Source organism: Macrotis lagotis, chromosome 3, assembly GCF_037893015.1.
Source record: "Macrotis lagotis isolate mMagLag1 chromosome 3, bilby.v1.9.chrom.fasta, whole genome shotgun sequence".
Lineage (NCBI taxonomy): Eukaryota > Metazoa > Chordata > Mammalia > Peramelemorphia > Peramelidae > Macrotis > Macrotis lagotis.
This window is the reverse complement of record NC_133660.1, coordinates 114,397,252-114,424,410: the sequence shown is the minus strand read 5'-3', so window position 1 is coordinate 114,424,410 and position 27,159 is coordinate 114,397,252. Positions and strand designations below refer to the sequence as shown.

At 36.8% G+C, this 27,159-nt stretch overlaps 1 protein-coding gene across 9 annotated transcripts in view; it reads left to right on the top strand.

The window, feature by feature from the left end:
* Positions 1–27,159, top strand: part of TRIM2 (tripartite motif containing 2) — a 241,770-nt gene that overhangs the window by 201,157 nt on the left and 13,454 nt on the right. For all 9 annotated transcript variants that reach the window (XM_074229108.1, XM_074229111.1, XM_074229109.1 and 6 more), the window contains 4 exons: positions 1,800–1,980; positions 3,564–4,287; positions 18,768–18,871; positions 19,342–19,509. In XM_074229108.1, the coding sequence (XP_074085209.1) occupies positions 1,800–1,980; positions 3,564–4,287; positions 18,768–18,871; positions 19,342–19,509 (1,177 nt within the window). The remainder of the gene's footprint in view (positions 1–1,799; positions 1,981–3,563; positions 4,288–18,767; positions 18,872–19,341; positions 19,510–27,159) is intronic.

Below are 27,159 nucleotides of genomic sequence, written 5' to 3'. Positions count from 1 at the left end.
AGTGATGGAAGATGACATGATTCATGCCCCTAGAGTCTGAGGACCTGGGTTCAGGTCCTATCTCTTACATTGCCTGGGGGGGCAGCTAGGTGGTACAGTAGATAGAGCACTGGCCCTGGGTTCAGGAGGACCTGAGTTCAAATCATACCTCAGACACTTCATAATTACCTAGCTGTGTGACCTTGGGTAAATCACTTAACCCCATTGCCTTGCAAAATAAAAACCAAAAACCAAAGTCTAACATTGCCTGGATAACTTTGGACATTTAAATCACTTAAACTCCGAGTCTTAATGTTTTCACCTATAAAATGGGAAGATTGGAGTAAGTTCTTGAAGTCCCTTCCAGTTCTAGTTTGAGGAATCTGGTTGTTCAGTCTTGTCTGACTCTTCCTGACTTCATTTGGAATTTTCTTGGCAGAGATACTGAAGTGGCTCTGTCATTTCCTTCCCCAGCTCATTTTACAGATTAGGAAACTGAGGCAAACAGGGATGAGTGACTTGCCCAGGATCATATAGCTCAAAAATGTTTGACTCTAGATTTGAACTCACGAAGATGAGTCTTTCTGATAACAAGTCAAGTGCTCTATCCTCTTCACCCCCTAACTGCCCCTATGAGCCATGAATAGATGGAGAGTATTGGAAAATTGGGTCTATAAAGCACAGACACAATGGGGAAAGAGTAGTATTTCATGCTGAAAAAGAACTTGGAAATCTAGGGAAAGTACACAAAGAACTCTCAATTCAAAGAGACTTTCATGTTGATAGATGAGCCCATAATAGAAATGATAAAGACCTTAGATATTTGCCCCAACTCCATACTTGGCAGACAGAAACTCAAGTCAAGAAAGCTAAATTACTCATGGAAAGTGACCATACACTCTGAAGTCAAAATTCAGGGCTTTTCTCACTATATCACACTCTGTCTCTGCTTTAAAATACTGTTGTTTATAATAAAATTTTATTCATGAAATATATTGATTTTTGATGAACATAGGCTTGATTAGTGGGTTCATTATTTGCAAATATTCTGAAGAGAATACCCATCTGAGCATCTAGGATTTTTTAGAGCAAAAACTTTTTAAATTGTATTTTTCAATTAGGAAACATTTATTTTTCTTTTTCCCACTCTTCCCACAAGAATAAAAGGGAAAAAAATCTTTATAACAAAAAAGTGTGTTTAGGCAAAACAAATTCCCACATTGGCATGTCCAAAATTGTATATCTAATTTTGTATCTTGAGTACATCACCTGTCAATTGTTCTTTATCATGAGATATCTGGAATTGAAATTGGTTACTGTGTTGATCAGTATTCTTAACTCCTTGAAAGACATTTGTTTTTTTGTGCTGTTTTTGTATAAGCTGCTCTCTAAATGCAGATGGTTTTTTTTAGATCTCAGGACTGATTTAGAATTAATTCATCACTGATAGTTCCCTATATCAATAAAATCACAGGTCTGACCAACCCCAACCCCCAAAATCACAACTTGCATTTCTATAGTTTGAAAACTTTACAAAGCTCCTTATGTACAGTTGTGCTGAAAGACGTGAAAGTGGTTTTTTTTGATTATGCATCTTGTTTGGAGAACTAGCAGCATTACAGAATAGTGCTTTTGACCAATAAACTTTTACTAAGTGCCTACTACTATGCCAGTCACTGGGCCCTAGTGCTAGAGATAAAAGAAGAGACAAAAGAAAGTCCCTACCCTCAAGAAGCTCATAATCTAATGTTAGAACTTTATGTTTTTAAAGTCAGCAACATGAATTCTAAATAGTAATCTTTTATGATTTCCTTCCTCAGGCTCCCTGAGATAGACTCTGCTCTTCATTTCATATCTGAGATCATCCACCAGTTAACCAACCAAAAGGCTAGCATCGTAGATGACATCCATTCCACCTTTGATGAGCTCCAGAAGACGCTAAATGTGCGTAAGAGTGTACTGCTCATGGAACTGGAGGTGAATTATGGCCTTAAACACAAAGTAAGTGTTCAAGTCTTTGATTTAAAAAAAAAAAGATTTGTTTTCTTGTTTTTCAAGTAAATGATGTTATCTGTGGGTCAGGAGTTTGCCTTCTTGAGATCCAAAAGTACAGAGAGATCCCCTAATAGGTACTGATGTTCATGCTTTGCTTTGTGTACTCCATAAATTCTTTAGATGACTGCTCAGGGATGTTTTTCCCCCTTCTAGCTCCTGTAGAGATCTAAGATCTTAAGCACCAGTTTGTAGTAAATAATTCGTCTCCATTCTTCCCACCCCAACACACACATACATTCACATATATGAATACATGCATACACATATACACACCACTCTAATATACCAATGAATGCAACTTAAAAAAATTTTTTACAACCATTTACTTAACCTTTCCCTCCCACCAACTTTTCACAATGAAATAATCAAAAAAGAAATAAAACTATTTCAAATAATACACATAATCCCTCAAAACAAATGCCCATAATTGCCATGTCTAAAATGGCATGTTTAAAATCTGGTCCTGAAGTCCCTTACTTCTTTGACAGGAGGTGGGTAGTGTGAGTGCTCTTTAGTCCTCTGGGTTCCTGGTAGATCATTCCATTTAATTAGATTTCCAAAGCTTGACTGTCATATCTTTAGTGCTTGCTCACTAAGGCCTCCTCCATTCCCTACAGCTTGAATTTAGATAAGTGATCTCCATGTGTGCTAGTTTGCCTAAGAATGAAAAAATAGGGATTAAAAAGTAGGTGGCATCTCTAGCCCAGAAAGGCGTTTTTGTTGGTGGGTTTTTTTGTTGTTTCTTTGTTTGACCTCTTCGATGGTGAGAGAAAAGCTCTAGAATAATGAATATTTCAGATGTCAAGAGGATCCATTTACTTGCCAAGCCCTTTATAGTCAATTGGCCACCTGCTCTTGTCAAAACCCAGTGCCCTTTGACATTGGCAAAGAGCAAGGAAAGGGGAGGAGAGTCAAGGATTCTGAATAATTAAGGATTTTCAGACTTCAAATAGACCCAAACAAACATCTACAAAGTATTTATTATGTATATGGCTCTATTTGTACAAAGAAAGGCAATAACTCACAGACCCTGTTCTCAAGGAGCTCCCATTTTAATAGGAGAGACAATGTGTAAAGAATTGTGTATTCAGGACATAGATAGTATGAATGTAATTTAGAGGAAAAGAATATTTCTTTCTCTTCAAACCTTGCTTCTATTATGTTTGCCCAAAGTGACTTTGGACAAGTCACTTATTTTCTTTCTTTTTTTTTATGTCACTTATTTTCTCTGGGCCTCAGTTGCCTTATCTGTAAGATGAAGATGTACTAAATCTCCTTTAAGTTTCCTACTTCCAGATCTCTGATTTTATCATTCTGTGAATAGTTGCTTGTGTAAAGTGGAATTTGTCAATTAATTAAAAACCTTGTGTTTATATAATATATATTAAGAGCCACCTAGTGAACAGGGTGACCCATCTCTCCCCACACCAGCTTCTTGGACCACTCTCATTTTGTTTCCTTGATTGTGAAATGTGTTTTCTAGTAGAAAAGGTCAATCTTATCCTTCAGGCATCTTGCTTTTTCTGCAGGTCCTTCAGTCACAACTGGATACTCTGTTGGAGGGACAGGAGAACATTAAAAGTTGTAGCAACTTTACTGCACAGGCCCTCAACCATGGCACTGAAACGGAAGTCTTGCTGGTTAAAAAACAGATGAGTGAGAAGCTCAATGAACTTGCCGATCAAGACTTCCCCTTGCAGCCCCGGGAGAATGATCAGCTAGATTTCATTGTAGAGACTGAAGGGCTTAAGAAATCTATTCACAACCTGGGGACTATTTTAACCACCAATGCTGTGGCCTCTGAGACGGTCGCTACAGGTGAAGGACTGAGGCAGACTGTGATTGGACAACCCATGTCAGTTACTATAACAACCAAGGACAAAGATGGTGAGCTGTGCAAATCTGGGAATGCCTACATCACTGCCGAATTGAGTACTCCTGATGGCAGTGTAGCAGATGGAGAAATACTGGATAATAAAAACGGTACTTATGAATTCTTGTATACTGTACAGAAGGAAGGAGATTTTACCCTTTCCCTGAGACTCTATGACCAGCATATCCGCGGCAGCCCATTTAAACTTAAAGTGATTCGTTCAGCAGATGTGTCTCCAACAACTGAAGGGGTCAAAAGGCGTGTTAAGTCCCCAGGAAGTGGTCATGTGAAACAAAAAGCTGTGAAAAGACCTGCAAGCATGTATAGCACTGGAAAAAGAAAAGAGAATCCCATTGAAGATGATTTGATCTTTCGAATAGGTAAGGGAAAAAAAGCTTACTGATACAGACACTGGGAAAATTTTATTTCTGTCTACTGATAGCTTGAAAAGTTTTTACATGCAAGATTTATGGAAAATTAGAGCTTCCTGTCTGAAAAATGTTGTAAGATATAAAATTGTCCAATTACATGGGATTTGTCAAGTCTTCTCTAGATTTGTGTGTATATCATATTTCCTAGATTTCATGAGGACAAGGAATGTGACTTCTTCACTTATTAATCTGATTTCTAAAAATTAGCACCAGTGTGAATTTGTTGAATTGAACTATGTGAAATTCAAAGCTGGGTAGAATTAATTTTTTGTATTTCTGGACTCATCAATGAATTGCATCTTAAATACAACTTATAGCTATAAAGGAATAGAATTGGTGTGGATACTTGAATGGCAGATAGTTCCAAAGTTCTGTGAGTTTCAGCCTCATTGCTCCATTTTTTCTTTTTGGCTTAGAGGAAGGGGGCTTTAAAGGATCAGGAGAGTAAAAAAGGCATAAATTTTAATTCACAGGTTGTTTCAAAAGTTCACAAGTTACAAAAATCCTCACTGGTTAGGTTCTTTAGCAAGTTCTTAAGACAAATTTAAGCACAGAAGAACTTTGGTCAGGGAGAACAGCACAATTAAGAAAGGGTGAAAAAGGGAAAGGGACTAGCCACATGACAGTTATTGGGCTTAGATTATTAATATGGATCCAGCTACATGACGAAGGTGGTGGTTCAGTTTGGGGATGATGCTCCTTAAGAGCAGGTTGACCTCCAAAGGAGAGGAGCAAGCTGGGAATCAGAGTCAAGAAAGCATAGGGGAGTGAGAATTATTTCTAGAATTATGCTCCCTCAGAGCAGGCAGATCTTCTGAAGAAATCAAGAAACGAAAAGGACTAAGCAAGTTTTTAAGGAAGAGTTGGAGGCAGAGATGAGGTAATTGGGTTATTTGTGCAGAGACTTAAATCCTTTCAGTTAAGGCAGCATCCATTGTTTAGTTGCTAGAGGTTTGTTTTGTGCCTGAGGACTGGGATTTGTCAGTTTGGGGCAAGGCACTTTACTAAAAGCTCATTGATTTCATCTTGAAGATGGTAGTGGGAACAGTGTTAATGGAAGGATATATGATAGATGCAGAAGAAAGAGATTACTTAATTAAAGAATAGATTTTTCTTAACATTTCCCCTACTTCAATTTCTTTTAGGTACTCTTATATTATATATTAGGTACTCTTATTTTAGGTACTCTTATACTCTTATATTCCTTATATTCCTTGTGACCAGTATATTTTTTTCTCTGGGGCTCTACTTAGATTTCTTATAGTAGTCTTTTTCTTCTGGGATTATCATTTGGTTTTCTCTTAAGCCATAGTAGTTCTCCAGTATGTTCCAGCATTTTCATCTGTTTGCTAATATCCTCAGCCTTGATTTCTCTATTGGAGCTTTGTTCTTTGGTTATTCTTTATTCATCTCATTTGATAGGTTGACTGATCATACTTGGTCCTGGATATTGTGCCTAACACCAGACTCAGGCTTCTGGGAATTTCTGTTTTAGCCCTGCTTCCTGGTGACTCAACATAGGTTTTGTCTTTGGTTCTTTCTTTATCTCCTATATTCTGGAGTTCACTCCTTACTGGGAATCTGATAAACTCTAATGACAAACTGTTGATTGTATTGATAAGGTAGCCTCTTTTAAGATGCCAGCTACTTCTCTTTCCAGGTGACACCTGGAACCTTTTCTCCTCAACTTCTGCTCTGGGTTGTCAGGTCTATCCTGTCTCCCATGAAGATACCTAGTGACAGCCTCTGTGAGTTTGGCCTGCCACATCCATGGTTACCCTAGGTTCAACCAGTGATGGAAAGGGTGGGAGCCAGATGAAACCCAGGTTCCATCAATCCTGAGGACACTGAGAAGCAAGTCTTCTGGAATCCAAGTCCCTGGTCAAGGAATCAAAATGATAGCAGGGGGAAAATGTTATAGGGTGGGCTAGTTATAAAAGGCTTGTGAATACTTAGTCCAGGATGATTAAAATGGTTTTTATTAAGATATCCTAATAAAATGACACCTCTCTCAAGGTGGAAGGAGAGGGGCCTTGATCCATTTTTTATGAAAAACTCTCAGAATGCTAAATTGACTGAATGAACGAGTGATGTAGTGAAAATGAAATTTTTATCACTTGCTAAATACTGTGCTCCAAATACAAAAGCAAGATAGTTCCTGCCCTCGAGGATTGAGGTTCTAATGGTGGAAGATTACAAATACAGGAGAGTAGTAACAAAGAAGAATACTTTGTTCTGAAAGCCATAGAATGATGAGTGGAACCAGAGGAGAGTGGATTGACATGCCTTTTAAAATAGGGAGTATTTAATTATATTCCCCAGCAGAAGGTAGAAATTGGAGGAAATGAGGAAGAGAAAGGCAACTAGACTCCTGCTCCTCCTCTCCTTCCTACCCGCCTTCGCCTTCCCCTCCCCCCTCCTCTTCCCTTTCTTTCGACTCCTCTTCTTCCTTCCTCTCCTCCTCTTTCCTCTCTTGTTCCACCACCTCCTCCCCCTCCTTTCTATTTAGGATGAATAAACTATGCTTACTCTGACATTCCCAATGACATTTACAGAAGTTTTTTCCAGGAAACTTGGCTTCTAAAAACTGACACCTATATGACTCTGGATTTAGCCACTGTGAGTCTCAGTTATGGTAAAAAAAAAAAGGGGGGGGGAGCTGAATTAGATGATCTAATTCTAAAAATCCCATGATTCCATCTGTTTATCTCATTGTTACTTGATTCTGTTTCTTAATGGTTAAAGCTAATTCTTCAGGAAGGCTGTGATGACACTAATTGTTTGATCTGTTCAATAATGGAGGTGATGTAACAAATCCATTGGCAGAGCAGCTGGTGGGATGGAAGAAGTTAATTGCAGCTTGGGTACACAGGTGGCTGAGATGTGTAATCAATCAATCACCAAGCATTTATTAGACAGTGAAAGATTTTATTTTCTTGTTCTTAACTGCATCATGAGCTATACTTCTGCATCCAGATTTCATTCTCATCCTCCCTGTTGATGGGTGCTACTGAGACATAGGAACAGGCAAAATATTTCTGAACCAGAACTGCTAGACTTGGCAAATAGCAGTTGTGTGTGTATTAGATCCCCACAGAAGCCAAGACTCCACTAGGTGCTGTAGAAAGATGCTAACTCAAAACCTCTCTTCACATTAGTTACAAATGGGAAAACCTTTTGTCAGTATTCAGAACCCAGTTGTTTTCAATGAGAAACAGAGAGATACAGATTTCACTGACAAGTTAATCACCTCTGCCTTAGAATTCAATTGATTACCATATTTAGTTCATCCTAACATGCACAGTAATAGCAATTCAAAGATTTGTACAAGGATTCCATTATAGATATAGTGGTCCATAGTAGGCAATTAATAAGTGTTTGTTGATTTAAAGTGTCATGGAGAGAGTTCTGGATTTTCACAAAAAAAGATCAAAGTTCAAACTCCAGCTTTAGCATTTATTAAATGTGTGACCTTAGACAAATTGCTTCATCACTTTGATCTTTTTCATCATCTCTCTTCATCTATAAAATAGGAATAGTTATGCTGACCCTTCAAATGAATGATTATATAAAGCCTTATAGACTAGAAAGAACTATATAAATGTCAATTACATTTATTATTATTATTATTATTATTATTATTATTACTATTATTATATTCAGAGTGAATAGACCATGCTTACTCCCAAACTCTCCATGGCATCAATGGGAGTGTTTGGTTTGCTTGAGTTTTTTCCAGAACAGAGCTTGGCTACAAAATTTGGGGAACTTAGAATTTGATTCCTATCTGAAATGTCTTTTGACTGCTTTTGTTTTCTAAAGAAGAGATACTTAATACTCTCCCCTTCTCCTTCTCCACCCTGAAAGCCTAATTATGTTGCCTTAATGAATGAATGATGATTGGGATCTAACACCATCTCAGAAAATGCCTTGAAATGGAAATGTCTTAGCTAAGTAACCTGAGCACCTGTGTAAGATAATAGGACCTTGAAATGTCCGGAATTCTCTTCTTCAGTGTTCAGGTTTGCTGACTAGACATCATAAGCCAGCTCTGTCAGCTCCCCAAGAAAGTTCCTGATCAAAGAAAGGAAACCAGAAGCTGTGGGAAGTTGTGAAAGTGCAGTTAGATGCAATTTAAATATGCAATTAATATGCTGCCTCCCTGATACACAAAAAAGGATTTTGAATGGAAATCTCCCTAGTAACAGGGCATTTGTGCTCTAGTTTGTCTTTCAGTCTAAAACAGGGTTTGTAGAATTATTCAGGTTATTTAGATTAGATTCAAATACCTGGAAAGAAGACATTCTTTTATCATTTTTGTGGTTTTCATTCCTAGTCTTATTTGGATTCTCCCATCCCTGCGAGTCTGTCTGTCACACACATACACACACCTTTTAGACAACAAGATACACTTCAAACATAACTAAGGAGGACACTATATGACCCATGGATTCCATTCCTTGAAATGGCTATCCTTTGTACCTCCATTTCCCTTTAGAGATCAGTTATAGTGAGTGGCTCATAATAGGTGCTTAATTGCTTTTCCATTCATTTGAGATAAAAAATAAAGGCTGAATATATTCATAAGAGAATTTAAAGTTGAAGGGATATAATAGTGAATGAGTAATTAACCCAGTTATAGAAATCAGATGTTTTAAAGAATTCTTAGGTAAATCCCTCCCCTGGTAACATGTTAGAGACCTTCAGAACATGGAATTGGATATAGCAAAAAGTATTTATTAAACATTGACTATGTATCAAGTGCTGAACTAAGTGCTAAGAATACAAATAGAAAAATGTGATAATCCCTGCTCTCAGTGAATTCACTAACAGAGGTCTTACATTCATAGGAATGTAACTGTGGGTCCCCAAATTGGTCTTTGGCATAAGACTTTTTGATGGAGAGAATGTTTACACTTCACTCTGTGCTCTCAAAGAAGATAGATGAGAGCCTTACACAATGCCCAGCTTGAGCTCTGGGTTACATTCAGTTCATGGCAACTGCAAAGGCCAGGCAATACGTGAATGGATCTTCTTGGCAATGCCCAGAGGACATCTGAGTTCTTGTTCTGGTTCTTCCATTATCCTTGAGCAACTCCTCAATCTTCAGTGGCCTCAGTTTCCTCATTTGTGTAACAAAGAATAGCTAGAGGATTGAATGTGATAACATGCTTTGTAAATGGTAAATCTTTATTTTAAAAAATGGGGTATTATTGTTATCATTACCTAATATTTTCCTAATCTATTTTTTGTAAGTTGGAATTTGGATAATTTTTTAATAAGTTTGGTCAGCTAGATTGATCATTAGATTCATTAATAGAGAAATTGCTATAATTAGAAGGTAGCTTATGGGTCATCCAGTTCAACATCATTATTTTTATAAATGAAGTCTAGAGAGGATAAATAAACTGTTCTTGGTTAATGAGCATAGGACTGCTTACAAGTTCTTTTTTGTTTGGTAGCTCATGATAATATGACATAATATACCCTCTCATTCAAGTTTCTCCCCACTCCAATCTATACTCCAGTCAGTTGCCTATATGATTTCCCTAAAGTGTAGATTTGCCCAATGTCATCTCTCACTTCCCCAATCACTTCCACTGTCTTATTACCTCTAGAATCAGGCCTAAAGTCCTCTGTCATTTAAAGCTCTCTACAATCTGGTCCCTTCCTACTTATACATTCTTCTTATACTTTCTTCCTTCCAATGCCCTTTATGACAAAGTTCCACTGGCCTTTTCACTTTTCCTTGCACCCCAAGATCCATCTCCCTGAATGTCCCCTATACCTGGACTACTTATCCTCCTTATCTCAACTTCTTAAGATATTTTAAATCTGTTTCTATATGAGTCCTCTCTAGGTCTCCTGACTACTAGTGTCTCTTCCTTTAAGATTATATCTACTCTGTATATATGTCATATATACCATTATTTTCATGTCTTCCCATAAGAATAAACTCTAAAGAAAGAAACTTTTACTTTCCTTATATTTTAGTGCTTATAAGCCACTGTCTGGCTTATAGCAAGCAATTAATAGCTTGCCAATTTGACTAAAATAAAACAATTCAATAGAAATTGTTTTATCAATTGAAGGTGACTACTACCATGGTCCTTTAAAAAATTAGTTTTACAAGCACTTAGCATTTATCAAATCAATACTGGGGGGTCTTTTAATAAAATCTTCCAAATAAAGTAAAATCTAAAAGGTTACCTGGGTACAGCCTATGGAAATTATATGTTACACTAACAAACTTCAGGATAGAATATGGTTAAACTTTAGCATACATTTAGGAATTTTTAGAAAGTAATTTGTCTAAGCTTTTATAATCTTGTAGAGTTGGCTAAACATTTTAAAGATCAGCAGAAACAAATTATTCTCATTGTGTAAAAGTTCATTTTATTTATTTTAGCTCCAAATTGAAATAACTATGGTAACTTCCATTTATGTAGCACTTTATAGTTTAGTTCCATCTTATTTAATCCTCACAACTCCATGAAGCACAGATAATGAGAGCATTATCTTCATTTTACAAATGAGGCAATTGAGGAACTGGGAGCTCAGAGTAAGTTATCTGAGGTCACACAGTCATTAACTAGTAGGTCCAGGGCTTGAAGCCAGACCTTTCAGAGTCCATAAGCATTACACAATTACACACAGACACACATTCTCTCTCATACACACACACACACATTTTAAAGATGAGGATACTGAGACCCTTTAGAGGTTAAGTGATTTGCTTATGGTTATACAGGTGGTAATTGGTATAATATAGACATTTTTGTAATGGTTTTGGCATGTTCTGCATGAATTTGTTTAAATCCTGGCCACTGGTACTGGTGTTGCAGGGATTTGCTTATAGATAGAGAAGACCTAGAATGTGGAAAATCCGAATTCCCCAGTTATCAGTGAGATTGGTATCTCTACATTAGGGCAGAATTATTCTAGTACAGAACAGATATATATGCAGTCCAGAGGTGTCATGATCTTTTGAGGGTTCAAAATAAAAGCCACTTTCCCTTCTTTCTTTGGGTGGGAAGTAGTCTTACTGCAGCCTGGGAGGGTCACCTTAGCTTCCTTCCACCAGATGCTTAACATATAAAAAAAGCAATCATAATAGCTAGTAAACTTTTTCTAAATCTAAGCAAGTAGTGAAACAAAAATGATGGAAGTTACATAAACTAGGGTGGACCATAGAAACACAAAAATAAATGAGCTCTTTGACTTAGGAGCAAGATAAAATTTCAACCAACACTCTCCCCAGAGAAACCTAGTCTTAGCAGTCTATGGGGATACAAGCACTAGTAATCAATGGCCCAGGCTGATTTTCCCCATATTTTCTGTGGTTCTGGAGCTCCTTTTAGTCTTTCCAAAGTTTATGCTTTCTCTCTGTGTCTCTCTGAACCTCTCCATTAAGTCCACAATCTATAGTGTCATGGGCTTAGGAACTTCTCAGCCAATCAAGAATCATCTTCCTCTCCCCTGCACACATCAGCATAGTCTGTCTTTCCATTGATCTTCAACTTGCATGGGTTTGTCAGTGGGGCAACAGTTGCAAGAATTAAAATTCATTTCCTCCAACCCCAAATTCTTTCCACTATCCAACAGAGCCCTGTCTTTGGATTATAATGCACCAACATATTTTTATTCCTATGTGTGTGATTTTTGCTGTATCTTCATATGTAATTGAAAATACTAATATGTGATAAGTATTCCCTGATGAAGTTTCTCCATTATGAAATTGAAATATATTTATGAGAATTAGAAGATATCAATAATGTCAGTCTTACCTTTTCAGAAACTGGAACATGGTTCTAAAAGCAACAAAGAGTGAGAATTTCAAAAATTAATTATGGTTGTTGATGGTTTGTTGATCCAGTTCCCAAATAATGACAGTCCATCCTTCAACATTTCTTCATTTTATAATGAAAATAAGAGATTTTTTTTAAAAAGAGCAGCTAGAAGGTTCAATGGATAGTGCACTGGGGGTAAGGGAGACCTGAGTTCAAATGTGACCTCAGATTCTTATTATCTGTGAAACCTTGTTTGCCTCAGTTTCCTCATCTGTAAAATGAGCTGGACAAGGAAATGACAAACAACTGTAGAATCTTTGCCAAAGAAAACCCCAAAGGGAGGAGCAGCTAGGTGGCACAGTGGATGGAGCACCAGCCATGGAGTCAGGAGGAACTGAGTTCAATTCCTGCCTCAGACATTAATTAATTACCTAGCTTTGAATGAAGAAATGTTGAAGGATGGACTGTCATTATTTGGGAACTGGATCAACAAACCATCAGCAACTGTAATTAACCCTTTTATCTGGTTAAAGTGGTTCATGGTTTTATAATGTGACTTTAGTGGCTCTCCATTTTGGTTACTTCTTACCTTTCTCTTTTGGTCCTTTCCATCTCTAGGTATATGAACCTTTGATCCTTTCTTTCACCCATCTCTCTTTGGCTCTTCTATTTTCAAAAGTGAATTTTAATCCTCAAAAGTCCTAGAAGCGTCATCATATTTTAAAAGAAAACTTTCATCAAACACTTATTAAGCTGCTAAGAGCTGAAGATAAAAACTAAAAATTAACTAATCCCTTACTTCAGGGAACATATATTCTACTTTTTGGACTTTGGGAATGAGTTGAGAATACCACACTTAGATCAATAAATACAAGGGAAGGAAAGCACAGATGTCTGATGGGTATAGGAAAGGCACAATCTCTTTCATAATTCTACTAATTTTTAAGTGCCACTGCCTTTAAGGACTGAAGCTAAAGCCAGTGAGACTAGACCAAAATATCCTGGTCCACAAGGATTGGGCCTTTGGCCCACATGCCTCCATTGAGCAGGCATTGTCTTCCACTCTGTGGTCTCACGTCTGAACAATGGCTCCCCGTGTGATAGTCAATACAATAACATGCCCCTATTCTCATTAGTTGACAGCCTCTACCTATTATCATCTGTCAAGAGTTTGGATATTCTCTCCCTTAGCCTCTATACTTGAAAAGTAGAAATCAGAACATGATTGAATAGGCTTGGAATTTAAAACTGTCAATCCAGCCTTAATTACTTAACCACCTATGTGAACCTAGGCAAGTAACACTTCCCCTCTCTGCCCTCGTATCTGTAAAATAAGATAATGAATTTGATGACCTCCAAGGTCCCTTTAGGTTCTAACTCTAATTGTCCTCATTTTGGAGATGAAGAAAGAAACAGAGGGTCAGAGAGATAAATTGCTCAAAATTATTCAGTGGTAATTGTCATAACTCACATTTGAATTCGGGTCCTCTGACTTCAAATCCACTATTCTTTCTCCTGAACAACAATTAAATTCATGAGAATTTACACAAGCATTGTTATTTATGAGATGTAACTACCTACAATGGGAAATCCCATAGTGTCTAATCTGCTTCTTCTGAAACAAAATATGTTCATTTCTTCCATTGACTATTAATACATATTTCTGTGAACTTGCACCTTGGCCCTTCTCCTTAATGACACAGTTAAGAGGGGCAGCAATAGGCTATGTTGCTTCACAGTATTGTGACTGGCCTGGCTCCACCTTTAGGGCTACACCTACACTCATCCAATCTGGTCTCTCAAATACAGTTAGCAAGAGATGGATTTTAAGTTCAAGTATCTTGATTTTGGCCCTGATCTCTTAATCCATTCCTTCTGACATGGTGCTTTGATTGCAGAGATTCTGAACTATTGTATCCTGGACACCTTTTGACATTCTGGCAAAACAGATGAACTCCTCCGAATAATATTGTTATCTGCATTTATATTTGAAGGAAATGGTTGTAGAGTTCCAGTTCTGGACTCCTTTATTCTTTCACAAGGCGAGAGTTGGGGGGGTGGGAGACAAGTATTCCATCAAGTGCTCCATTTATTTACCAAAACATCAGTGCCTGAATACCTTACCAGCCCTAATCCACTCCCACAGCTTTTGGAAAAATAAGACTCTGGAGTTCAAGGACACCAGGTGAAGTTAATTTACAGTGCTCCCATACACCAAGGTTCTTAACAAGTGATAAATTTCAGTTTGAGATTAAGAAAAATGAAGACATAACTTTCCCCCTGAAATCTATCAATAGATCCTATAGTAAAAACACGGCCTCTATTGCTTCCCTCTATTTGTAGTCTGACTTGTACCCTGTTCCTCTGGGGCTAAAACCTAATTTGATTATACTAGGCTCTTGGGGGTCAGACCCAAATCTCAGCTTAGAGGCCAGGTAGGCCACCCTTCCTTCATCTGGGTTTTTTCTTTTTTTAAATTTTATTTATTTAAGACAATGGGATTAAGTGACTTGCCTAAGCTCACACAGCTAGGCAATTATTAAGTGTCTGAGGTCAAATTTGGTCCTCCTGACTTTAGTGCTGGCTCTATCCACTGTGCCAACTAGCTGCCCCCTAGTTTGTTTGTGGGGTTTTTTTTAAACACATAAACTGGTGTCACCAATGTGAACCATCTTGTTGAGTATCAGTTTGGATAGTGGTCCATATTAGAACCTATGTTTATTGTCCTTAGGTTGGGGCAGAATAGAGGTGAATTCTACTACCAGTGGCACAGTGGATAGAGCATTGGCCTTGGAGTCAGGAGGAAGGGAGTTCAAATTCAGCTTCAGACATTTATTAGCTGTGTGACTTTGGGCAAGTCACTTAACCCTAATTGCCTCATATCCAGAACAGTCTCCAATTGTCCTGATTCCTATATGACTACTGGACCCAGATGACTCTGGAGGAGAAAGTGAGGCTGGTAACATAGCCCAGCACCCCCTTCACTGAAATCCCATTCATGTGCTTGTCATGGAATCACCTCCTGTTGTCATGGTCTTCGAGAATGAAGGACAACCATTAAATATCTATTTTATTACAATCTGGCTCTTCTTAGAACTCTTTTTTTTTTTTTTTTTAGGATTTTGCATGGCAAATGGGGTTAAGTGGCTTGCCCAAGGCCACACAGCTAGGTAATTATTAAGTGTCTGAGACCGGATTTGAACCCAGGTACTCCTGACTCCAGGGCCGGTGCTCTATCTACTGCGCCACCTAGCCACCCCTCTTCTTAGAACTCTTACCAATTTCTTGAACTGGCAGACTGGCATACTTTTTTTCTGCTCATTCATAAAGATCCACATCATTCCACCCCCCCAACACACACACACACTAAGGAAAGCATTAAATTTAGTCATTATATCTATCTCAATATGTTTTTCTTCCTTTGAATTGTGAAAAGTTTTGCCTGCCTTTTGACCCTGAAACCTAGACCCAGCTCATCCTTTTTGAGGGATGTTTCTGCTTCCCTTTTGTTTTGCTGGGAGAGACAATTGGGGTTAAGTGACTTGCCAAAGGTCACATAGTTACTTAAGTGTCTACAGCTGAATTTGAACTCAGACTCCTGGACCAGTCCTCTATCCATTGTGCCACCTAGATGCCCCTGTCCCTGGAATATATTTGTTGATCAATTGAAAGAATCACAGTACCTGTGATTTCTTTGTTATAAAGAACTCCCAGGAGAGAAAACTTTACCTATGCAAGTCAGCACTTTGTTCATTTCTGAAGGCACTGGAGAGGCAAGGTGACTTGCCCACAGTCACCCAATTGGTTAAATAACTGATGTTGATTTTGAATCATAGTTTTACTCCCTCCAAGCTTTGTTCCAGCTCTGTCTTTCACTTAATCAATTATCAGGTATTTATTAAACACCAGTCCGATATAGGACTTGAACCCAGGTCTTAACTCTCAGCCTAGTGTACTGTTAACTACAATATGCTGATGGTACACTGGATAGCGTGACAGACTTGAAGTCAGGAAGACCTCAGTTCAAAACCAACTTGACACACTTACTAATTATATGACCTTGAGCAAGTCATTTAATCCTCTTCTCAGTTTTCTCATCTGTCAAATGAGTTGAAGAAGGAAATGGTAGGGGTGAAATGGATAAAGCACTGGCCCTGGAGTCAAGAGTACCTGGGTTCAAATCCGGTCTCAGACACTTAATAATTACCTAGCTGTGCCCTTGGGCAAGCCACTTAACCCCATTTACCTTGCCAAAAAATCTAAAAATAAATAAAATAAATAAATTAATGGTAAACCACTCCAGTATCTTTGCCTAAAAAAAATCCTTAAAATAAAGTAAAAAAGAGTTGGACATGATTGAAACAATTGAAGAACAATACTACCATCATTATGCCTCCCAATTTAATTTTAATTTAATTTAATGCATTTGAGTTTTAAATTTCTCTAAAAATGCAGCAAACATCTACCACCTTAAAGCCTTCTTGATATTTTTTTCTCCTCCCCTCATTTTGTTTTCTGGCAGTCTTTGCAGGAGTTCTTTGGTTGAATAAATTCCCTTACACTGTGCTTATCAACCTGGAAAAGACATTGTCAGAATAGTGTTTAGATATGTAGGAAGAAAATGCACTTCTTGGATGACTACTATGTCAGTCCTTTAGAAATAATGTTCATAAACAAATTCACTTTTAAAAACTCCACCTGGGACTTTCGTCTCTTTCATTGACCTTACATTTTGATAAATGGAGTTCAAGTCAGGTTTCCTATTTTTTTTTTATTTAAATACTATCGACAGCCCAACTTCTTCCTCTGCTAAATGAGGGAAAACACTTGCTACTTATCTACCACTAGAAGGTCAGTGAAGATTACTGTATTGGCATTGGTTTATTTCTTTGTGTTCCTCACATGGGGAATGGCATTTTTTTTCTTACAACTCTTAGATTCTGAATCTCACCAGCAAATGAAAAAAAAGTCATTGTGAATTCAGTACCTCACAAAGGGAAACATACACCACAGAGAAAACTCTTAAAAGGCAGGAAAGGAGAGGAAGTGTTATATCCCTGCATTCAGGCCAAACCAACATTTGTGGATGTCAGTAGGATTTTCTGACACCATCCAAAATGCCCCTTCCCCCAAAGGAACAACATGGTGTGGATAGAGACCAGGGTATGTGATAAAGAAAATCTTGATTCAAAACTACCTTTGACATTTATCAGCTGTGTGATGCTGAGCAAATTATTTTAATACTATATATTTCAGAAAGCTCCCTAGGACTTATATATTAAGCCACAGATGAATTACAATCTGCATGAGTAGAAGGAGTTACCTTACCCGGAGTGATACTCTGTTTTCATATACATATGCATGTACAAAAATGTTTATGATTTTATTTGCTGAAATATTTGTGGAATAACTAGGAGGTGCAGTGGATAGAGCACTAATTCTGGAGTCAGGAGGACCTGAATTCAAATTTGACCCCAGACACTTGACTCTTCCAAGTTATATGATCATGGGAAATCATTTAACCCGGATTGCCTTGAATCCAGGGCCGTCTCCAGGTGTTCTGATCCACATCTGGCCACTGGATCTAGATGGCCCCCTCACTCAAATCCAATTCAAATGCCCATCACAACATTGCCTTGCTGTTGTCATGGTCTTCTCTGAAAATGAAAGACAAACATCAGTTTGTGGAACTAAACATGATAATGTCTAAGGAGTCCATGTTGATGGAAGGAAGAGAAAGAAACAAGAATTTATTAAATGTACTTTAAAATTATCTCCTTTGACCCTTACATCAATTCTAGGAAATAGGTACTGTTATTATAATACCCATTTTGTAGTTAAGAAAATGGGGAGGGGGGTAGCTAAGTGGCGCAGTGGATAGAGCACCAGCCCTGGAGTCAGGAGTACCTGAGTTCAAATCTGACCCCAGACACTTAATAATTACCTATCTGTGTGGCCTGGGGCAAGTCACTTAACCCCATTGTCTTGCAAAAAAAAATGGGGGGAGGAGCAGAGAGAAGTTACATGACTTGTTTAGGGTTGCACAACTAGCATCTATCTGAAACTAGATTTTAATTCAGTTCTTCCTGACTTCACACTCAATACTCTATTTCCTGCTCTAGCCTAGCTTTTTCTGTCTAAAAGGTGAAAGAATAACAGGAAAATGCTAATGTAGAACATGATAAAGAGAAGACCACCAAGGCAGGAGAGCAAATTTGGGAATAAATTACTAGTATTCCAACAGTAGAATCCATAGAAGAAACTATTTCTAAGATGAGGCGTCAAATTCTCCTTTTGATGCTTATAACCTGTGTGACCTGGTCAAGTGAATGTCACTGGGTCATACTTTCCTCATTTGTAGTACAAGAGGATTGACCAGATGATTTTTGAGTCTATATCAAAAATCCCAATACAGACTTAATGCTAAACCACCTAACTGTAGAAAAAGGTGTTTGTTTCTTTCAGAAAAGTGTCATTATATTTGACTTAGATTTTGTTCTGTTTCATTTTTGATTACCAAAGGCTGGTGAGAAGTCAAAATAATTATGAAGTAAACAAAGACCACCCAAACTTTCCTGCTGGAACTGAGAGATCTAATTATCTCATTCTTAACATCTGCTGTTCTGTGATTGCTTTCAGGTACCAAAGGAAGAAATAAAGGAGAATTTACAAATCTTCAAGGGGTAGCTGCATCTACAACAGGAAAGATACTAATTGCAGACAGCAACAATCAATGTGTGCAGGTATGATTTTAAAATTATTCATAATAACAGCTAGCATTCATAGAATTCTTTTGAGATTTACAAAATGCTTTGTATTATCTCACTTGATCCTCATGCATAACCAACCTGAGAGTTAGATCTCCATCTTACAAGTTAAATGACTTGCCCAGGGTCTCATGATGAATAAGTTTCTGAGGTTAGATATGAACTCAGAACATTCTGAGTCTGTGTCTCATGCTCTCTATCCACTGGGTCAACCAGCATGCTCAAAATAGAAAATGAACTTTAAAATTGAAATGATTCTTTTGAGAGAATGGCTATGATCCAATTTTTGTTACTTAAGGATCTAAAATCTGTGGACAATATGGTCTGTGTGTAAGAAACTAGCTTAGAAACAGGATATTTCTCAAGGGAATTGAATGTATTCATTGTCACCTTCCAGTAATTTTTGTGCTGCTTCTTATGGTTTTTGGGTTGTTTTTTTTAAATAGATATTTTCCAATGACGGTCAGTTCAAAAGTCGTTTTGGTATCCGAGGACGGTCTCCTGGCCAGCTCCAGAGGCCAACAGGAGTTGCTGTTCATCCCTGTGGAGATATAATCATTGCAGATTATGATAACAAATGGGTTAGCATTTTCTCTTCTGATGGGAAATTTAAGGTAAGTTAAAATAATATACATTTGGTCTTGGACAGTAGTAAAAGGACAAGAGAAGGAGAATTTTAAAAAATCAAGAAAAATAATCATTGTTTCAGTAACAATCCACAGAGTTGATTTTAAAAGACTGAGAACAGTGATATATTATAGTAAGGCTGATAAAGAAAGACACTGGTTAAATGTGGATGGCTAGATTTTAAAAGGTAAATAATTGGAGGCTGAATGCAGATCTAAGCAAACTTTTTTTTAAACTTAGTTTTCTTGGAGTTTTTCTTTTTTGTTCTGTGTTGTCTTTCACACCATAGCTAAAATGAAAACATGTTTTGTTTGCATAACTCCAACCTATCTGAAATTGCTTGCCTTCTCAGTATGGGGGGGGAGGTAAGGAGGAAGAAAATTTGGAATTAAACATTTTTTTAAATGAATATGAAAACATATGTGTAATTGGGGAAATTTTTTTTTTGATTTAAGCAAAAATGTATAAAGAGGTAAATTATTCAGCTGCTTAGTTGTTTGGTATTAGTGGAAAGGACAACAAATTGGGAGTCAGAGAATTTAAGTTCAAATAAGTTATGTTTCTTATGAAAATGACAGATTTAAATAGATAATTTCTCCTTTCTCCTCAGCACATGCTGTTGTTGTTGTTATTGTTATCACTGAGATGCTGACTCTATTTCTAGAACTATAGATTTATTCAAGTAAAATCTGATTAGTGTAACATTGCATAAAATGGCCTGAGGAACTGCAAGGAATTAGTCCATCAGTTTCCATTTTTAAGTGACAGTACAGTAAGTATGTTGAGGGTGTGTGTGTGTGTGTGTGTGTGTGTGTGTGTGTGTTGATCTGTATTTATGTGCTAATCAATGATTTCAATGGACAGGAGAGTTCTCAAAGGAGAAAGCTATTTGTTCTTTGTAGAGATTGAATGAAGAACAATAAATAGAAGATGTTTTCTTGGATTGTTGAGAAAAAGAATTTACTTATTTCTGTCTTGCTTGTTAATTTCCCAAATCTCAGATTTAAGGTGTAGGCTAGAGCAACCATATGAAAATGTGGATTAAAATAAAGCGGGTCTCATCATCATCATATTCTGCTTATTTCTTTCAAAGCCTTCAAATTTTTTGTTCCTATAGAAACTTGGATAAATGTGTCAGTAGAAGCTTTTGAAAGCTCCTTCCTTCCTCCTGCATCATCTCTTCCTTTCTTTCACTCATGTCTTATTGATCAATTTGGAATAGATCAAATTGGCTACTTTACTGTATAGAATTTTTAAAAATGTAATAACATATCTGAAATATAAGTGCTGTTTTTGGAGTCAGAAAATCTGGATTCAAATCCCAGCCCTGCTGCTTACTACTTATATAATAATGCAAATTTCTTCAGTTCTCTAGACCTCGTTTTCCTCATCTGTAAAATTAAGGGACCCAGAGCTGATGTGATAACCTTTAAAGTCCCTTCCAGCTCTAAATCTTTTCTCCCTCTGATCTATGATTATTTTGTTTTTGTTCTTTTCTTCCATGATATAGAGATATCTTGTTTTCCCATTTAGGAAAGCTTTGGTACATGACTGATTTATTTTGCTGTTTGTTTATATGATAGCTAATTAGGCATTAAAATTCTATGCCATTGGCTTGAAAGAAGAGGTATCAGGAAACATCCTGACCCCCATCCTTTTGTAGAGCTGGAAAGTCCACAGGAGTTGTAAATTGTATATATTTCAGCCTTTTCCTCAATTTATTAGTTACGCTGATTTTTTTTCTCCTCTCGAGTCTTAATTTTTTTTTTTTACTTTTAAATGTTATTTATTCTCCAAGATAGCTCTCTGGAAAAGTTGATATATTTGGAAGGATACAAAGGGGAAATGTGGTCATATAGAAAAAGTCAATTGAAAACTAATTGTAAAAAAAAATGTGCTGAAATGGTATTCGCTTACTAGAGGAGAGGAGTTTTGTATCTAGAGCTTCTTAAGTTAAAGCTTTTTCATTCTGATACCTAATATTCTAGATAAAGTAGAGGTTGGGGTGATGGAATAAAAAACATATTAAATAAAATGGTCGTTGGTCTAATATGTATGAAAAGAAAAAGTACTAAAGAACACTTTCACCCCCTAGAGGACTGAAGACTGCTTTACAACACAGTTTCCAACAATACCTTTTGATAAAAAGTTAAGGTCTAAAAGGAACAAAGAAAAGTCACTCCTTGCTTATTGAAAAGTGATGTTTAAGTTGTAGAGATCATATCTATGTACCAGAAAGTCTCTTGTTTTCTTTTCTTTGAGCTAGTAAAATGAATGATACATGTGAGTCTTCAGAAAATTAGTTCTCGAGTCCAAATCTTGCGTCCTCCTAGCGTAAGTCCTAGGCTCAATATAATGATCATATTATTCTATTTTCTCATTAAGACTAAGCCATAGAATAGAAAATTGAGATTTTTCCACCTGCAGTATATATCTGAAAGTGTTTAGCTATCTAATTAAGGTGGACCTTCCCATTATGCATGTTCATTAAGGGATAGGGAAAAGACCTGTGATTTTGATAGTATGGGAGACTACTGGGTAAAAATAAATAAATAGAACCCTCCAACCATGTAGTTAACACCTTCTCTATGATTTATAATTTTTAATAGCTTCCTAGAAAAGTAAGAGGTTACATGACTGGTCCAGTTATTATCCTGAAATCAGTCAGGTAGTATGTGTCAAAGAAAGGAACTGAAATCTTGTCTTCCTGGTTCTGAGAATAGTTGTCCATCCCCTATTGGCATTTCTTAGAATGCACTGATATTCCAAAGAGTGCTACAGTTATTTCTAAACTGGCTATAAACTGAACTTTTTAACATTTTTAAAGAACATGACCAAATCCAAGAGGCCAAATTTTCCTCTAAGCCAGATATTCTTAATTCAAGGTCCCTGAACTTAAAAAAAAAAAAGTTTTTTGATAACTCAGTTTTTCAGTATAATTGGTTTCCTTTCTAATCTTAGGATTTTTATGTATTTTAAAAGCATTATTCTAGAATAGGTCCATAGGCTTCATTAGATTATTCAGAGGAGCCATGATACAAAGAAGAATAAGTAGTTCTGCTCTAAGCTATGTCCTCAAAATAACTGCTTTAAATTTATTTACTTTTCCTGAGTGTATTCTAAGCACCCACCATATCTTTGGTCTTTTGGAAATGATCTAATGGCCCAAGATCTGTGATTCTGCCAGATTTTGGCCCATCAAGTACACAGACTGATGGATCTTCAACAACTTTGCTTGTAATGGCTTATTTTCATTCTTTTATTTTCATCCATAATAGAACTTGTTCTACTCAATTCATAATGTATATGTTTTCAAGTTATTCATGGAATTAAAATGCAGACTTAGAGTTATCCAAATGTGGAGAATGTCATTCTCTAGGGAGGAAAATAATGACATGATCTTTTTTTTAATAGTATTTTATTTTTTTAATTACATGTAATACCATTTTTAACATTCTTTTTTTTGTTTTTGTGGGGCAGTGGGGTTAAGTGACTTGTCCAAGGTCACATAGGGAATAAGTATCAAGTGTCTGAGGCCAGAATTGAATTTACATCCTCTATCCACCTATCTGTTCCCTTAACATTCATTTTATTTTATTTTATTTATTTTATTTTTTTTTTAGGTTTTTGCAAGGCAAATGGGGTTAAGTAGCTTGCCCAAGGCCACACAGCTAGGTAATTATTAAGTGTCTGAGACCAGATTTGAACCCAGGTACTCCTGACTCCAGGGCCGGTGCTTTATCCACTGCACTACCTAGCCGCCCCCCTTAACATTCATTTTGAGTTACAATTTTTCCTCCCTCCCCATCCCCAAGATGGCAAAGCCATCTTGTATAACTTATACATGTGTAATCATGAAAACATATTTTCATATTAGTGATGGTGTTAAAGAAGAAACAGAATAAAAAGATAAAGCTACACACACAAAAACAAAACAAAACAAAGAAAGTGAAAATAATATGCTTCAATCTGCATTCAGACTCCATCAGTTCTTTCTCTGGATATGAATAGAATTTTCCATCATGGACTTTTGGAATTGTCTTTGATCACTGTATTGCTAAGAAGAGCCAAGTCCCTCATAGTTAATCATCACATAATGTTGCTATTCCTAATTTCACTCAGCAACAGTCTTTCTGCCTGCTTCTTATTTCTTATAGTGTAATAGTTTTCTATTACATTTATATACCATTTGTTCAGCCATTCCCTAGTTGATGGGCAACCCCTCAATTTCTAATTCTTTGCCACCTTAAAAAATGCTGCTATAATTATTTTGTATGATATAAATATTTTATAGGTCTTTCCCCTTTTTATAATGATTTTTTTTGATACAGACCTAATAGTGGTATGGCTAGATCAAAGAACATGCAGTTTTATTGCCTTTTCAGCATAGTTCCAAATTGTACTCCAGAATTATTGGATCAGTTTACAACTCCACCAGCAAGGTAATGACATGATCTTTAAAAAACTTCTACCCTCATTTTCCTACCTTCTTTATCCTTCATTTTGCTATCTGGGAACAAGTTATTGTTAGGTTCCCTTTAGGACTCTTATAATGGTTTCAATATACTCTGTGAGAAATCCAGTAAGCAGTAGTTTCTATGATGGGAGAAGAATTCTCTTTCTCTCTTTTTTTCCAGATTTTTCTCTCTGCCCAGGTTCATTCCTGACTGGGGGGCGGGGGGGGGGAAGTACACCATGAAACTAACATAGGACTTTGGCTTGACATCCTTTGTGTATGTTTTGAGGAAAGCCCTACACACAATGGCTAAGCCAGGTGTTGGGTGCTCACTGTTCACAGCCTCACCGTCCTGTTCTTTAACTAGAATAGCTGTTTCAGCCAGAGGCTGCCTATGATAAGGAGAGACAGGAATTTCTCCAACAATTCACTAAGTTGGTTGTGCCAAAGTGTGTTGGTTTATGAGCATCTGAATCAAATGGAACCACAAGCTCCTGCATTTTTCACTACTACACTCTCTAGATGATGTTACTAGGTTTCCTACTGCCCAGTGTATTACTTTTGATAGTCTTTCAGACTAGTAAGATAGTACAGTGTATGAATATTATCACATGTAAAGTGACTCCTTATTGTGGACAGAAAGAGTTAATGGGCCTGCCTAGACCTAATTTACTAGCAGAGAATTATATAGCTAATTAATTGCATACAATTCATTTGGGACTTAGTGCACGCCCTCAAACATGGCAGATACCCAATAAATTTTTTAATTGAACTGAATGATGAGCCAAATGATTCTTCTGAATAATTTACCTATCATTATTTAATGATATTTAAAGATACTAATCTTTTAATGAAAATATTTCATGTTAATGAATGAAATGATTACTTTTTTCAGAAACAGAAAAATCTGTTTGCATTCTTTTAATTCAAATATTTAAGTTGAAACAGAATAGTTATCAAAATTTCAGTTGTCAGTGAAACAAGTCCCTTATACATTTTTGTCTTTATAACACCAGTATCTTGTTATTTTTAATCTAATCTCCTCCTGAACATATCCCTAAGTTGAGTTCTCTTTGAAGGGAAAATTAGCAGAAGTATGTACTAGAAATTATGCAGAATCACCATATTAAAATCATAATGTGAATGCTTTTTAAAAACATTTTAATCTTTTTCAAATTAAAAATTTCTTTAAATTTAATTAAAGATGCTTTTTAAATTAATTTTTGTTATTTTTAATCTTTCCATCTTCTGCTGAATACTATTATGGTTTGGATTCAAGTTATTTTATAAATCAAATTTTGAATAGGGAATGTGTAAGTAGGATGGTATTGAAGACAGAACTATAATTAGGATTGGGTTACAATTGCTTTGCCAGGGCAACAAAATTTAGAGAGCACAAAAATTTGAACCGAGTGAGTTCTTGACCTTGCCATGCTCTTCCAAGGTAATGGTCTCATGGTGTTGCAGTGTCTCTCTCCATGGTCATTGATCACCTCTGGTCTCTTTCTTCTTGACAGGGAAAGGAGAACCAAGCAATGAATTTTCCATATTTCCAGTGTTGGGTAGGAGCTGTTTTGTGTACTTGCCCTGGATGCCAAAATAGCTAGTTATGGTTCTGACTGTGACCATAAATAGTGTATTTAAATCAGTGTGATATATTAAGAACATTAGGTAACTGAATTACTATGTCTCCATTGGATTTATTTTAGAAGATAGTTTACTTCAATAAAGTTTAGCATAAAGTGTCATGTTTCAACTCAATGTAAAATTATTTCAGTTTAGAAATGATGGATATTTCAGTTTAGAAATGATGGATTTTTATCCCTGATATTAGGGAAAACTGGGGCTAGTGAGTTGCTTAAGCTTAGGAGTTCTGAGCTACAGTATTGTAAAAACCAACCAGGTGTATACACACACACACACACACACACACACACACACACACACACACACACACAGAGTCTAATACTGGTATGATGAACCACTGGCGACACAGAATCTGCATGTTATCCCATAGGAAAACAGAGCAAGTGAAAGCTTCTATCAACATCATCATCACTATTGGAATAGGGTCCAAAAGTGGTCATTGTACTTCTGGTCTGAGCAAGGTAGACCCACTCTCCAACCCTAACCCCCCCCCAAAAAAAAACCCCTCTTTTATTACTTCACCCTATCCCAAACACCGGATCAAATCATATCCTATTACTTTTTTTTTTAGTTTTTTCAAGGCAATGGAGTTAAGTGGCTTGCCCAAGGCCACACAGCTAGGTAATTATTAAGTGTTTGAGGCCGGATTTGAACTCAGGTACTCCTGACTCCAAGACCGGTGCTCTATCCACTGTGCCACCTAGCCGCCCCAAAATGTTTTCCCTTAAATTCTTTTTTTGTTTTGTTTGTTTGTGTTTTAGATTTTTGCAAGGCAAATGGAGTTAAGTGGCTTGCCCAAGGCCACATGGCTAGGTCATTATTAAGTGTCTGAGACTGGATTTGAACCCAAGTCCTCCTGACTCCAAGGCGGGTGCTTCATCCACTATGCCACCTAGCCACCCCATCCTATTACTTTTTGTTCTTGTTGGGTCATTTTAGTCATATTGACTCTCTATAACCCCATTTTGGGGGGTTTCTTGGCAAGGATAATGGAGTGATTTGCCACTTTCTTCTCCAGCTTATTTGACAAAAGAGAAACTGAAGCAAATAGGGTCACACAGTGTCTGAAGCTGAATTTGAATTTGAGAAGATGAAGCTTCCTGTTCCTAAGCCCAAAGCTTTATCCATTGTGCCACCTAGCTGCTTCCTATTATTTATGAACTGTTCCTTAAAGGAAAGTAATAGAATCATGTAACTATGTAAGAAAGTTTCATTTATCCAGTTGGATTGTAGAGAAGGGAACTGTAGGGAAGAACTGATCAACCAATCAGCAAGAATTCATTCAGAATTTCCTATAGAACCACCAGGATACAAATAAAGAGAATGCAATTATAATGCAGCTAGTCTGCTGGGCTACCAAAGATAATGTTTAGTGCCAGGATATAGTCAAGGAAGTTGTGTCCTATTTGCAGCTGTGTGGTGTAGCTCAGGCCAGTTCCTAACATAGGAAGGGGTTATATTTCAAAAAGTTTGTTTATAACTTATTTATAACTTAATTATTTGGAAATTAGAATGTCTTTTTTTTCCCTACTTA